At 43.3% G+C, this 15,402-nt stretch overlaps 1 protein-coding gene across 3 annotated transcripts in view; it reads left to right on the forward strand.

The window, feature by feature from the left end:
- LOC148027557 (protection of telomeres protein 1a-like) overlaps nucleotides 1-15,402 on the forward strand; it is a 187,800-nt gene that overhangs the window by 136,349 nt on the left and 36,049 nt on the right. For all 3 annotated transcript variants that reach the window (XM_087689290.1, XM_087689291.1, XM_087689292.1), the window contains exon 5: nucleotides 3,530-3,621. In XM_087689290.1, coding sequence (XP_087545416.1) covers nucleotides 3,530-3,621 — 92 coding nt within the window. The remainder of the gene's footprint in view (nucleotides 1-3,529; nucleotides 3,622-15,402) is intronic.

Genomic DNA, 15,402 nt, shown 5'->3' on the forward strand with positions numbered 1-15,402 from the left:
TTATGGTATGCTCGCATGGGGCATGTGAGCTATGGTAGCTTGATACTCTTATAGTGTATATAGATGTTAGATGGATTATCTCTTTTGGAGAGACCTCTTGAGCACTTGTGCGAAGTATGTATTTTGTGGAAAATGCATCGGTTTTTGTTTCCCTGTGATGTTGCTTTTAGAGCCACAGCCAGGTTACAGTTAGTGCATTCAGATGTATGTGGCCCTATGTAGACAAAGTCATTGGGTGGATGTTACTATTTTGTGACTTTTATTGATGACTTTACTCGCTTCTACTGGGTCTATTCTATGGTTAGAAAGTCAGAAGTGTATGATGCATTTTTGGCTTTGGTAGTACTTGTTGAGAACCAATTTGGTTGTAAAATAAAGACTTTCCGTTCAGATCGAGAGGGAGAAAATATGTCCTCTATGCTGAATTCTTTTTTGAAGCAAAAGGGCACTGTTCATCAGTTCACTACTGCTTATACTCCACAACAAAATGGGGTTGCAGAAATAATTGGTCACTCATGGAGATGGCTAGATGTATGCTGAAAGCAAAGAGCTTGCCGCATAGTTTTTGGATGGAAGCTGTAATGTGTGCTTGCCATGTTTTAAACAAATGCCCCACCAAAGCATTAAAGAATGTTATGCCTTTTGAGGCTTGGAACAGCTGGGAACCTTTTGTTGGGCACTTTCATACCTTTGGGGATCTTGCATATTCACACATTTCATAGGTACTCAGAAAAAAGTTGGATAACAAGACTGTCAAATGCATTTTTGTGGGATATAGTAGTGAAAGCAAAGGCTACAAACTATATGATCCTGTCTCTAAAAAGGTGTTTGTTAGTAGAGATATACTATTTGATGAAAAATATGAATTGTCCCTTGTTGGTTTAGATGCATATTAGACTGTCTGTGATGTATTTGAAGGGCTGCTGCCCATTACATCTGGTGATTCAGCTAGAGTTTTAGCAAGTGAACTCAATGTTCAGCGAGCTGCTCCATTGGAAAATGCAGGAAATCAGCCATTGGCTGATCTGAATATTCAGCAATGTGCTGAAATTGAATTTCAGCAAGAGCTTATGCACAGTCAGGAGGTAAGACAAATGCCTAGATGGTATTTACAGACTATGAAAGATAGTCATCTGGATGCACCCATGGCTGGTCGTACTAGAAGGCAAGCTTGTATGTATGATATTGCAGATACCATGGAGTTTATTATGGCAACAAACACACTTGATGATGAGGAGCCTGAATGTTTTGAGGATGCACAATAGAGTGTGCATTGGATGGCAACAATGCAAGCTGAATTGGATTCTATCACTAAGAATCAAACATAGGATTTAGTGTCTTTGCCCTTTGGGAAGAAAGCCATTGGAACAAAATGGGTCTACAAGCAGAAACGGAATGCAGATGGATCCATTGACAAATATAAGGCATGGTTGCTTTGGCTACACATTATGGATGGATTGTGCATCAGTTAGATATTAAACTACATTTTTACATGGGGAACTTCATGAGGAAGTATATGTATAGCAGCCCATTGGTTTTGCAGTTGAGGGATCGGAACACTTGGTTTGCAAGCTGAAGAATGCTTTATATGGCTTGAAACAAGCTCCTAGAGCTTGGTATGCAAAGATTGATGCCTTTTTACTCAGCCAAGAGTTTATAAACAGCTCATCTGAGTCTACCCTTTACGTATGTAAAGAGGGGGGATCCATGCTCATCACTTGTCTATATGTTGATGACCTTTTGCTTATAGGGACACATGTTGATCAAATTTCAGTATTTAAACAAAATTTGCAGCAAACTTTTGAGATGTCAGACTTGGGGTCTTTGCATTATTACTTGGGCATTCAGTTCATACTAGATTTCTTGGATTGCTTTATACTAAGGGGGGAGCACTGCAGCTACATACTTACAGTGATTCTGATTGGGCTGGTGATTATGATTCATGTCACTCCACTAGTGGCAATTGTTTCTTTCTTGGCTCATCTTGCATATCTTGGCTTAGTAAGAAACAATCCACTGTTGCCACATCCTCATGTGAAGCTGAATACAAGGCAACTTTCACTACCATAGTTGAATGTGTATGGATTAGACGCTTGCTAGCTGATCTGGATGTACTTATTACGGAGCCTACCCCTTTGTTCACTGACAGTCAGAGTGCCATTGCAGTGGCACGGAACCCAGTGTTTCATGCATGCATGAAACACATTGAGATACATTATCACTTTGTCAGAGAGAGGCTACATGCAGGTGATATCAGCCTTGTCTATTGTCCTACCACGAGTAATGTGGCAGACATCTTCACCAAAGATCTTCCTCGTGAAAAATTTGAAGCATTTCGCAATGCTTTAAATTTGATCTCCTTTGGTGGCGGATGATGATTGTACTTTTGATCACTCTTCACTCCAGGAGGGTTTGTTGGATTTCACTCACGCCTGTGCTCACAGAGGAGTGTTGGTGATCAATGGGACACTGGGGCACTTTTTACTCTCTGTACGAGAGGTTTTTTCCCCCTGACTTATTCTCTTCTTTCGTATGTGCTTATGTTACACACTTACAGGCACTTATCATGTCCGGGTGTGAACACCCCCTACAACCCTAAGGGTTACGGGTTGTACTTTGTACTTTCAGCTTACACTCTTTCAGTCTATTGCATTGGGTGTCATGCTTCAGTCTTCACACTGTCTACTGCACTCTCAGCCGAGCTTCGATCCTCTCAGCCTCTCACAGTACCTAGGTCCAAGTCAATGTACCATCTCCCGTCACAATGAGCGAGTTATTCTACTCTCTGCTTGGAGGAATTTGTGAACTTTGTTTGATCCGAGTCCTTTGTCACGAGCCAGTCACCTTACCTTTCTCCACAAAAAAGGTAACTGCTAGTTGTTGCTATTGCAGTCAGCCTATCCAGGTCTGTGAGGTGCTTGTGTTTGTCTTCCACTCGGGAAGCACTCTTTCCATCACTGTTTCTGTCATAGCTCTGACACCCCTAACTTCTAAGGCCACATGGTCTCTTGCTCTGTGTCTCTTTGCCGTCAATCCTGAAAAGGTAACCTTTTTCCCACTGTGAAGGAAACTGTTGTGGAGGACTTCACAGAGAAAGCTGAGTCCTCTGTCCTAGAGTATGGCGGGACACTGATTCAAAGGATGGTTGAAGAAAAGAGATTGCCACATCTTTCGTCAACTCTGGTCTGTGCTTGCTGGTGAAGGCTAGATGAGACATATCTCTTGCCTATGATGTTGCCAGTTGCGAATCTCACCTCAAATCCCCTTCCAAGGTTTTTGGCCCTCGTCTTGTGGAAGATCTAATAAATGCTAGGCTGCCATGTATTATCATGCAGTGTCATCAGTGCCATGTATTAATACGCAGTATCATCAGCCTCTTTTGATATTGCAGCCATATATTGCAAGTATGTAAATGAGCCTCTCTCTAATGTTTCTTGATAGTCTTTACTAGCTTCAAATGTTGTGCTGTTCTGTGAAACCATCAGATAGTCTTTACTAGCTTTAAATGTTGTGCTGTTCTGTGAATCAGGTCTTAGTGTTAGCTCATGGAGATTCTGATCAAGTGGTAATTTTACATGTTTGGGATGGGACTGATGGACCAACTTCATACAGAAATGTTCAGTAAGTGCAAAAACAGTCTTTCCAATGTTTGTTGACATCTATTGACTTGCAAATGCATGTAATCTTTGTTCTTTAATACTCATGTATCGTAGATTAGGAGAATTAACTATTCCAAGTCAACTATGTATACTTCTGTTTAAATCAACAGTATCTTCCCATATTATTTCAACCGTAAACTATCATACTAAAAAAACTGTAATTTATTCACAGTTCTGGCCCTTAAAAAAACTATTCTTGAGTTTAGAAGGGAGCTTATTAAGATGTGCATCCATTTTTCTTTAGCCTCTTCACACATGATAGAAGTTCCTTTTTCTAGACCTATTTCCAATTAGACATTTGTCCTTTTACTAACAGCCATATTAACTCATAGGCTAAGTGGGTGGTCCCTGATATGGTGTAAAACTCTGAAAGACTGAAACCTGTACAAGGGCAGATAATGGATGTAAGGGGAGCTTACTCTTGTACAAGGTCAAAAGCAAGATAATTGTAGAGAAATGCCAATTAATGAATTCAAAAAGGGTAGGAGAAGAACAGGTCCTTATAAATAGCATTATTAGGCAGCCATCTAGTGTGGAAGGCTGTAACCCAGCTTGCATCTGTAATGAATGTAAGAGGCTAGGTCCTGGATGCACAACTCAAAAACATGATAAGAGATCTCAAAGACAGAAATTACCCTCTAATCATATATTGCAATGGTAATATGGATGTCTGCAACATATAGGCTGCTGCTCACATAGTTACCTGTGCAGTTTTCTAGCCCTTTGGGCTATCCAACACTCTCCTGCACTCTCTATTTGCAGAGCATCTCCCTTTGACCAATTTTCTTGCACTTCAGACACATGTTATCCTTTCATACCCATTGCATCTCATCACAAGGAGATGCCTCATTGGAAGAGTCTCTGCTACTGCTCATGGACTTGCCCTTCGCTTTGGCCTGTGCAGGAACACATTGGTTAGATTGTCCAACTTTCTTTTGCTTCTCTTGCCTCTCAAAGATGGTAGCCAACTTCATGGGATGCTCCAGGAACTCTAGACACTGTCCAGATTGGCTGAAATTTGGTATGCAAGCTCCCCATAAACTTAGAAAACAACCTCATTCTTAGGGTGGGGGTGGGGGTGGGGGGATGAGAGAGAAAGAAAAAAGAAGATTGAAAGATATATTAACGTATCTTGAGGCCAAAATCGGTTCAAAGTGTGATTTGCTAAAAGATGATTATTGAAATATTGTGAAAAGAAGCTAAGGTGATGTATAAGACAAAATAATGCCCATGTATTGATATATTGTGAAAAGAAGCTAAGGTGATGTACAAGACAAAATATTGTTCATGTAGGGATGCAGTAGGAGGATCAAGCAGTGCATGTCCAGATGTGTGGCTGAATGATATATAGATATCTAGTTCCACCCAGTCAAGATCGGTGCATATAGTATGTCATACATCCTTGATGAAATAGTACGGGGGTAGCATTTGGACTGATCCCTCAGCTTTGTCACTGCTGGTCATGTCGTAGCCAGATCTTCCTCATCTCTCTCTGGTGTAGCATTTGTGTGTGGTACCCCTATATCTGTGGTCATTGTGTTGCTCTGATCTCCTTAGCTCTTTGGACTGCTACCCCTCTTTGTGTGGCTGCTGTGTGTGGAGACACCATGTGGGAAAAATCAGTATGTTGTGATTGACGTCCCCCTCACTGTATGGTTATTGCTTGTAATAGCATGGGGTATCTAGCTCGAACTGTGCTATAAGGTCTGCATTTGCAGATATAGTGCTTCTCACTCTTTACATCCTCCTGGCATAGTTTGTTGATCGGCTTAGCTTTGGGAATGCGGGTTGCCCTCCCATTCTTGATCTCAAGTTGATGAGAGGATAGCTTGAGCTGGCTGAAGGCTACTCACATCTCATGTGGCATGTATACATCTAGGTATCCAAAACTCATAATGAAACCATCCACTATAGTCCTCAACAAGTGATCCTTGTAATACAACATCTTCTGTGGAAGGGGTTGTTGAGGTGAATGTGCAGCTAGTAAAGGTCCTATTGCATGACCAAATTGCTCTGTGTGGGAGAGGTGTATGAAGGGGGAGTGAGGGTCATATTGAAAGGGGGGACATGGTCCATGTTCCTATATCCTATGAGCCAGTGCTTGACTTGTGCATACCATGAAGTGTGATGGCTTGCTTGAGCTAGCTATCTAGAGGCCATGAAGGCTCTCCTAGGTGGTCTATTTGAATGTGTGTCATGTACTTTGTGTATGATGCTGATGGTTTGAAAAAGGGCCTTCATCATCATGGTGGGTGCAACAAACTCGGCTCTTATGATCTCATGTGGTATTGATGGATTGTTGCAGATAATCTAGGAGAGCATGATGACTTGTGATCTCTCAATTTGTGTCCATAGATATGTAGCTAGGCAAACATTTGCACCGTACATCATTGTCCGTGTTACCAATGTGTTGAATAGCCACCTCCATGTGTGGGGCTCCTGGAATTATGCCAGTCGGCATTGTCTCTCCACCATGGCCAACGTTACGTATCCTCTTGTGAGTCGGTCTTTGGTTGCTTCTGCCATGGTGAATCTCCCAACAGATGTAGTGAATATGACCCATGTGTAGACATATGAGTTCACAATCTCCATCTATCCTGCTCCTAGGGTGAAGATTGATCTGCTCCTCACTTGGGCTGATGTGTGGTTTAGTATCTTGATTTTCCCAAGATTAAATGTTGATCCACGTTGTGCGCAAAAGTCATGAAGACCATGGAGTTGTCGCCATAGACCCTCCTATGACTTAGAGATCATAACAATATCATCAATGTAGAGCATAATGGAGTGGTCCTCTATCTCGTCAATGTAGAATCGTAAGTGTAGAGGAGGGGGGCCATCACTGCTTTAGTCCAATGGTGCTAGAGACCATGCTTGAGAGTCCATCTGGGCATTTCACTTTGGCTACCACCCTTTCATATAGCACATAGATGCCCCAAATCATGTCCGATAGGATCCCTAGTGTCTCCAACCTTCGTACTAGTCTATCTCATGGAATTGTATCAAAGGCTTTGCAGAAATCTACAAATAAGCAACAATAGTCTCTTCTTCCTTACTTTCTCCTATGAGATCATGCCTCTCAAGGTGAAGATGTGGTGAAGTGTAGAGAATCCTTTGTCTGAATCTAGCCTATCATGCTTTGGCATTGACAGTTATTACTTCTACCCTTCAATTTGAGTATTCATTATTCATTTGTGTTTCAACTTTCAACTTTCATGGCTCATGTATTGTTTTAAACTTTTATGGGATATTTTTACAAGATTTTTGAGTTAAGCTATTGTAATTGTTATAGAGTATTTCAATTATGTCTAGAAAACATGTAACTTTTAGGTCCCCATCCCCATCCCCATCCCCATCCCCATCCCCATCCCCATCCCCCATCCTTGGTGACTATGTGCCCCACACCCATCAATGACCCATGGCACTCCTATGCAGAGGGACTGTATGGTATACCACACAAGCCACCATCGATTCTTCACTTGCCAAAGCCTCGCCCCACCACATTCACCTTCTTCACACATGATATGGTGAGGAGAGCGATGGTGCATCTACAACATGGAGCATCGATGGGTCACACATGTATACAAGGTGAGCACTTCATTTATGCAATGGACATTTTGGCTCCTCTCCTTGCTTTTATGTTCAACAAGGCTCTAGCAAAAGGCTTCCCAGACAACTAGCCCATTCATACCATAGTGCCTATCCATAAGTCTTAAGATTCCCTAGATCTTGGTAACTTTAGGACCATCATGGTGGGCCATACATTGCCAAGATATATTAGGCAATGATGGAGGTGGAGCTAAGCATATTGCAGAGAGGGAGATTAAGGATGAGAAATGTTGTATGACTTAAAGACTAAAGTCCAACAGTAAACACTGAATGATGAGTACTCAGATTGAAGATTACAAGAAATAGTACAAATTGAGAAATGTAGTAAAAGTTAAAATTGAGGAATCATAAATGCCATATACCATAAAGACTAAAGTCCAATAGTAACCAGTAAATAATGAGTCCTCGGACTAAAGACTACAAGAAACCTAAAACTAGTGGATAGAAGACTACAAGAAACAATATAAGAGACAATCCCTATGACACATGGCACCCACCCCACCGCCGCCCCCTTCCAACAACCCAACTAACCAGTCCCTTGTGTCCCCCCTGTCGTCCTGGGATGTGTCCCCTTGTGATGGACCACTGCATGGAGATGCACCCTTTTTGGGATGCATTGGGGATGGGTCCAGGGTTTTGAGACGGGTTTCCTATGTTCTAGTCCCGCATCCCCTGTGACAATGGTGGGGTCGCGTTGCTCATGCAGTCTGTGCAATGTTGTGGCTACATCTTTTCTCATAAATAAATGGTATAGATCCCAATGCTATCCCTTCTCAATAGCCCGTCGCTTATGGCGAGCCAAGGTCCCCATTTGCCTTTGGATGTCCCTCTTTGTGATAGACCCTAGTCTTGTTTGGATACGGAGATATCTGTCATCATCATACCATTTGTTCTGGGATATGGTTCCAAACGCTTGTGAGTTTGCTAGTGTTTGTGGGATGTGGGAAGCTTTGGAGAGTGTCTGAGTGTACAATGGAGGTGAGCCGGGAGATGAGCATGCCTAGGGAGGTAGTATGCTCGAATTTTGTAAGCCCATCATCAACATGATGGCTATAAATGTCAGCTAGCTTGTGCATAAAATAGAAGGTGGTGGGTTGGGTGTAGGCGGAGCTTGCACTTATGGGCGCGGAGAGGTAGATATGATGAGGGACATGTAGGTATGATCTACTCGGATCGGGCAAGGGGGGATGGTTATGGATCAACTAGTTCCATCATCTCAATGGAACCTAGTACATAATCCAGTGTGTTGGAGCTTGTGGGTTGAAAGCAAGTCAGTGCTCCGGATTTAGGCCACTTTTTCATCTTGTTGTAGATAATGAGGTGGTGTTGCGACCCTAGCTCTAGTAGGTATTAGCCATAACAAGTACTATCTCCCTTAGTATTAGCTGATACCTTGTCTATGCTTGTCGCATCTACATCCATCACTTGTAGCTTGCGTAGATCCTTAAAATCGTGTGTTGCACTATTTACTTTGCATCTTGGCATTAACGTCTCCTACTAAGAGAATCTCTCCTAGTCAATAGTACTGTATAATCTCGTCTAAGAGGTTTGTGAAAGGGGACTCTCCTTCTCCATTCCCTCTCGCTTGTGCTACTAGGGCTCCCTAGTAGCGTATCTCAACCTCCACTAGGGGAAGTAGCAAAAGGCAATGCATAGCATTTGGTCACAAGAATTCTCCACTTTGATCCAGATGCATCATACATTAGGGTCTCTTGCCATGATGGAGAGACTATTTTGGAGCTGTTGTCGGATCAATACTACCATTCCTGTTGATCCTTGAGAGGTACCTTGATGTCTCATGCAACTCCTATGTGTGGACTCAGAGACATATCCTTGGACACTGATATGTCTGTGTGACTAAAATCAGCTCATGGTTCTTCATCACCTCCTCCATCCTCCTTGGGTGTGGTCATAGTGGGCCATTACAGTTCCATACTGTCATTGGTATCTTTGAGTGTCTGTCTTGAGGCCATGCAGCCCTATCCGATTGCCTTTCATCATTAATGATTGGGCCATCTCTATTCAGTGTCTTCTTTCCCTCTTTCTTGGCTTCGAATATTTTGGGCATATCGCACGATAGAAAGAAAGAAAGAAATATTAATGTCTACGTAGGGCCAATGTGACCTCTGATCAAAATCTGGAATACATCCATGGGCCTGTGAAACAATGCTGAGAATCACTCTATGATGTGACTATGCTAGAGTAGAACAATGTCTAGTGTTGTCCCATGGATAGAAAGAGAAGAAAAACCGAATCTGATAGAACTATTTACAAAAATTGTAGTGGAGACTATAAGTTTTAGCTGATCTTAAAATCTGCATATGATTTGTGCTATGATGCGGTCCCTAATTGCTCCACTAATATGCCTAGTGGTGAGTCTTTGGTGTCTCATGATAATGGCTGTGATTGGGCTGTGGTGTAGCCTCCTCGAACATGGTCCTCATAGATAGCCTTTATCAAAAAATAGGTATGCTTTGATACCATGTCAGAAAAATGACTAAGAGACTAGAGAGACAATAGGGTTTGTAGGGAGAAACACAGTGTGTATGACAAACATTGAGAGAGAAGAGAAACTCAGAAACACAAGAAGAACACACTGATGATGCACTAAATCATGCTATGAGAAGAAAAGCTGATACAATGGCGTCGAAGCTCAGAAGATGAGTGCACTATCTTGTTTGAATCAGGTGGCAGCACGTGGGAATTTGCACAATGAAGGGAACGAAACACAATCCTTTAGGTAGTGGGCTATCGAAGTAATCACTAGAAGGTGAAGGAAAGCTTTGGAGGGAGTGATTGAATTGCAATTCTTTGATGCCATTAGAGATGAGGAAGATGATCACCAGGTGTAAGGGAGCGAAGTGCAGTCCTTAGACATCGAGGAGATGGCATAGGTATCAAATGCAAATCCTAGAGTGTGTGGGAGCTGTCAAAACGTAGGGAGAGTAGCATAGATGCTAACGTTAGGTGCTAAATGTTAACCCAAGATGTGGAGGATGTCCCGAGGCAGAAAAATACAAATACTAGGGGCTTAAGGTGTTGACATCAGGAGTGAGAAAGTTGATACCGGGTATGGAGGAAGGATCCAAGCTGAAAATGCAAATGTAGACAGCACTGGAGATGACGATAGCAACTAGTAGGAGTGGCGCCAAGTGGAGAATCTCAAAACACAGGTAGTGTGATGGCCACTAGGTGGGAGAGGATGTCGCCAGTTGTTAGATGATGATGTCAGTAGAGATGGGACCTCGAAACACAGCTTGAGGGGTGAAGGGAGTAGGGGGCTTGAAGGAGAATAGGAAGGGTGGCCATGAACTGTGATGTCCTCTAGTAGGGGTATGGGCAGCAGTGGTGTGGAGAGGGAAGAGTGTTGGAGTGATGGAAGAAGAGGGGTGAAGAATGAGTGAAGTGGATAAAGAATGAATGAGTGATGATCTATTTTTAGGCATAAGTTGTCTAGGGTGGTGCACACTCAGTGGATGCCCACTGACGAAATGATCAAAACGTGGTTACCAATCCTTTTTGGAATTGTCAGTGGGAAACCCTAAATGAAGTGTGTAAATTGAAGAAGTGGTTTCTCAACACCCCCTCTCAGGCCCAAAAAGGAATGAAGAAAGAGGAGTGAAGAGAGAGATGAAAAAGAGAGAGAGGATCTCGGAGATCCAAGATTTCGACTTGAAAGGTAACATGTAGTAAGGAATAGTAGACGTGATGAACTATAGAATGTGACTCCACCTCGAGACCCTTACCTTCCTTCTTGCACTTATGCTAGATGGGTTGGGATGCACTAATGCACCATCAAACTATGCACATTGGAATGCTCATTCTTAACTCTATTTTTTCTATCAATTTCTAAATCGGGTGTGAGATATGGGTCTCAATTATTATCCCTCCAGTCACGTGAGTCATGGGACGAGCGACTTAACTATCATTCCAACATGAGTGACTATTGAGATAAGTGTTGTATACTTTGGCATTGACAACTTAACCAGAGCTTCCTCGACAATGCTACCTCCTTGGGTGTTGCTGCATGGTCCTTGCCATGCTAGATGAGTGTGATGTGGTGAGCCGTGGTACCTCTTGCATGGACGATTATGATCCTTTGCATGTCACCTCAACCATTTACAAATTGGGCCAAGTGTTTCTAACCCTACTTCTTTTGTTTACAAGTGTATGTCAAGTGTGGAGACATATGGGTATAGATTGTGGTCAAGTGTTAGGCCCCTATTAGCCCCATAACTCCATATTGAAGGAATTTGAAGGCCTCGTTACCAAGTTGCGGTTGAATCTCCAAGGCCCCAATCTAGGAGGTACTTGAAGATCGTGGGTATTAAGAGGAGAAATGACTGCTCGAAGACAACTATCCCCAAAGAGTAAATGGTGGGTGAAGAAGTTCATGAGATGAGTATGTGTCCCCTCTGAGGGTGGAGACACGTGGGCCCCCTTTGAAGCCGAAGAAGTAGAAATCCCATTTGAGGACTAAGAGTGTACATTCCCCTTTGAATCCCCCTCTGAAGATGACTGTATTGTCCTGTCTAAATTTGGTGGCAGTAGCTATGGGAATTTGCACAATGAAGGGAGTGAAATGCAATCCTTTGGGCAATGGGCTATTAAAGCAATCATTGGAAGGTAAAGGACAGTTGTTGAGGGAGCGAAGCACAGTCCTTAGATACTAGGGAGATGGTGTGGGCACCAAATGGAAATCCTAGAGTGTGTTGGAGCTATCAAATGCATAGAGAGCAACTCAAATGCTGGTGCTAGGTCTTGGATGATGACGCCAGATGTGGAGGATGTCCCTAAGTAGCAAAACGCAAATACCAGAGGCTCAAGATGTTAACACCAGGGGTGAGAAAGCTAACGCAAGGTGTGGAGGAAGGATCTAGGCTGAAAATGTAGATGTAGACAACATTGGAGATGACGCTAGCAACTTGTAGGAGTGGCGCCAGGTGGAGAATCCCAAAATGCAGGTAGTGTGATGGTCGCTAAGTGGGAGAGGATGTTGCCACGTGTCAGATGATGATGCTAGCAGAGATGGGACCTCCAAACATAGCTTGTAGGTTGAAGGGAATAGGGCACTTCAAGGAGAAGAGGAAGGGTGGCTATGAACTATGATGCCCTCTAGGAGTGACGAAAGTAGAGAGGTGAAGAACGAGTGAAGTGGGTAAAGAGTGAATGAAGTGATGGCCTATTTTTAAGCATAAGCTGTCTAGGGTGGTGCATCACTAAGTGGGCACCCACTGATGAAATGACCAAAACGTGGTTATCGGCCCTTTTTGGGCCGACACTTGAAGGAGAAGAGGAAGGGTGGCCACGAACTGTGATACTCTCTAGAAGTGACAAAAGTAGAGAGGTGAAGAATGAGTGAAGTGGGTAAAGAGTGAATGAAGTGTGGCCTATTTATAAGCATAAGCTATCTAGGGTGGTGCATCACTAAGTGGGCACCCACTGACGAAATGACCAAAACATGGTTATCAGCCCTTTTTGGGCGTGTCAGTGTGAAACCCTAAATGAAGTGTGTAAATTAAAGAAGTGGTTTCTCAACAGGCTCATTATGCTCAATGAAGTGAAACGGCTTTACCCTGTGTGACTCCATAGCTTGCAATGAAATGTGTTTGGCGTGGTGGCTCTGTCTTTGCTAGGCTAGCTGTGTCAGTAGTGTTTGATATGTGAAAAATTCTATCATTGCTTATTGTGTGGGTCCTTGTGGGTGAGGTGGCTTTCTATCTCGTAGTAGTATTGTGTTGCCTTTGGAGCTCCAAGAGCAAAGGACCTGGGCATATGTGGTCCTCATACTCTATAACAAGGTGAAGAGGTCCAAAACCTTCGTGGAAGAGGCAGTGTTACCGTTCTCATGTCATAGTATACTTTACATTTGCATATGTGGTGCTCCTTTGTTTAGGCTCTCGGTCACAAAGATGGCAATTCCCATCTGTTAACCCTCAAACAAACGAAGGTGGAAAATCTGGAAAAGCTAAAGCAGAAGACAAAGACAAAGGCCAAGGCAAAGAGAAACGGAAGACAAAGACGCACAAGGAGATGAGTCCTAAATAAGGGAGAAAGGCGCACAAGGGAAAGCGCAAGTCAAAACTTTTGTAAAAGAGCGCAAGCGCATTATGGTTTAATTCAAGGAGCGCCGGGCCGTGCAATTTGTAAATATAGATGAGCGGTGGAAAGGAAGCTAGGAAGATAGAAGGACAATGGGAAAAAGGGCCTAGGCTACGGCTGGCCATGTAAAATAGGGGAAAAGGGGATGACCGCCCAAAAGGGATTTAGGGTTTTGTATATAAAGTTGAAAAGTGAATGAGAAGCTCATTTTTGTGTGTGGCCAAAAGTAGCTCTCCTTTTCTTCTTGTTCTTCTCGTTCTTGCTTGCTTGAGCTTGTGCTTGAGAGAGGGAGTGTGAGAGGGTGAGGGAGTGAGTGTGTGAGGGTGAGGGACCGAGGAGGAGAAGCTCTCCATCTTCTCCTCTCTTCTTCTTTTCTTTTCTTTTCTCTTCTCTTGTCTTGCTCGCGGCAATGGAGCTTGGAGTGTGGAGCTTGAGGATGGAGCTTGCTTGAAGCTTGCACTAGGATCGTGGAGCTACCGGAGTGCGCAGGAGAGGAGGTAACTCGAACGGCATGGAGGTAAGCTCACTACTCCCGTAGATATGGATGGCGCGTCGGTTATGTGAAAGGTTGCCATTAGTGCTCGGCTTGGAACGCTTGAGTTGATTCTCCATATATCTTGGCCAAAGTAGTGCTGTAGTTACTAGGGATAAGGGGTCACCACATGTAAAGAGTGGAATTATAGTATTGTTTGACCAGCTCATAGGGAAGCTATTGCATGCTAGTCTTATGAACAAATGTGCGAGTATGGGTTCTAGTATATCGCAAGCATGTAAGAAATGTTCTGCCACTAGTCCATCCTCATAATGTGCCCTCCCATTTTGTAATGTATGAATTGTATCCCTAACCATTTTCTTGGTGAAGAAAAACCACTGTGTTAGTCTATAGGCTTGTGGGGGCTGTATAGGTGGTTGTCTTGGTAGATCATACAGTTGTTTGCCATAGTCAAGTTAAGCATTTGGTGATGTAATTTATGTGGGGGGTTGCCTTTCATGAAACACCTTCCATGTACTCTAGCTATCCCATTCCAAAAATATCTAATATATGTTGCCCTCTACTTTCGCCAAGTACTCTCCCTTCTTCCACACAAGGTGTTCGAAGAATGTCCTTGTTTGACAATGTGTTCGATGCCTAGGTCCACTTCTCTTTGTAAGCAAGCTTGAGTAACTCTGCACTCATCATTAGACCAGCTACTTTGGGGAGGAGTGGTGCATATGGGTCTACATCAGGGTAGGGTGTGTAGAAATGCATGCATGGATGATCTATGTAGGGCCTTTGCTAAGTCTCTTGTACATTCCTTCAATGATTTGCCCAAATCCAATGTATGTAAACTAGTCTATAGAGAGCCACTATAGATGTCTAAAGTGTTTTCTACAAATTAGTATTTGGGATGTTTAGAGAGGCAAGGTATTCCATGTTTCATATGTCCACAAGACAACATGAATGTCAAAATAGCATGTATTTGTTGTTATGCCAATCTTAGGAAACTTAAAGTTTTGGATATCTAGTATTAATGTTGATGAGCCTATGAAGTAGTCCACAATACTTGCGCTTGCTTTGTGATTCCAACATGTCTAATGTGACGTGTTCGCCTATTGGCTATCCAAGCACGTTTTGGCAGTCCATCGAGAAGCGAATCTAAGAGTCGCCGGCCAGCACTCGCATGGAATGTCACGGGGTTTGTCGCCTAGGGTTTCCTGAGTCCTCCTTGCAACGGAACGTTCGCGGCTGAACCCACTAGGATTGACCTGAAACTTGAGTCCCTAGTGGTCAAGGTCTCCTGATAGGATTCTAGCGTCGAGTCCTGGACAATCTATCTTACGCAAAGTTGCCCAATCCGAAGTAGATCCATACTCCACTTGGTTCAAGGAGAATGAGAAACGAGAGAGATGCGTCGTCCACCTCTCTATCCGTAGGGCATAATCTCATTCCAGTCCCCTAAAATGGCTTGAATCGGGCACTAACCCGCGCTGCCTAAAGATTAAACAACGGTAAAATCTTGTGAGAAGCCTCCCAATTCTCAGGGACCACCTTTTC

The sequence above is a fragment of the Lygodium microphyllum genome, chromosome 12 (genome assembly GCF_053477565.2).
Source record: "Lygodium microphyllum isolate KBCC chromosome 12, Lygodium_microphyllum_v1.1.10, whole genome shotgun sequence".
In the NCBI taxonomy this organism is placed as follows: domain Eukaryota; kingdom Viridiplantae; phylum Streptophyta; class Polypodiopsida; order Schizaeales; family Lygodiaceae; genus Lygodium; species Lygodium microphyllum.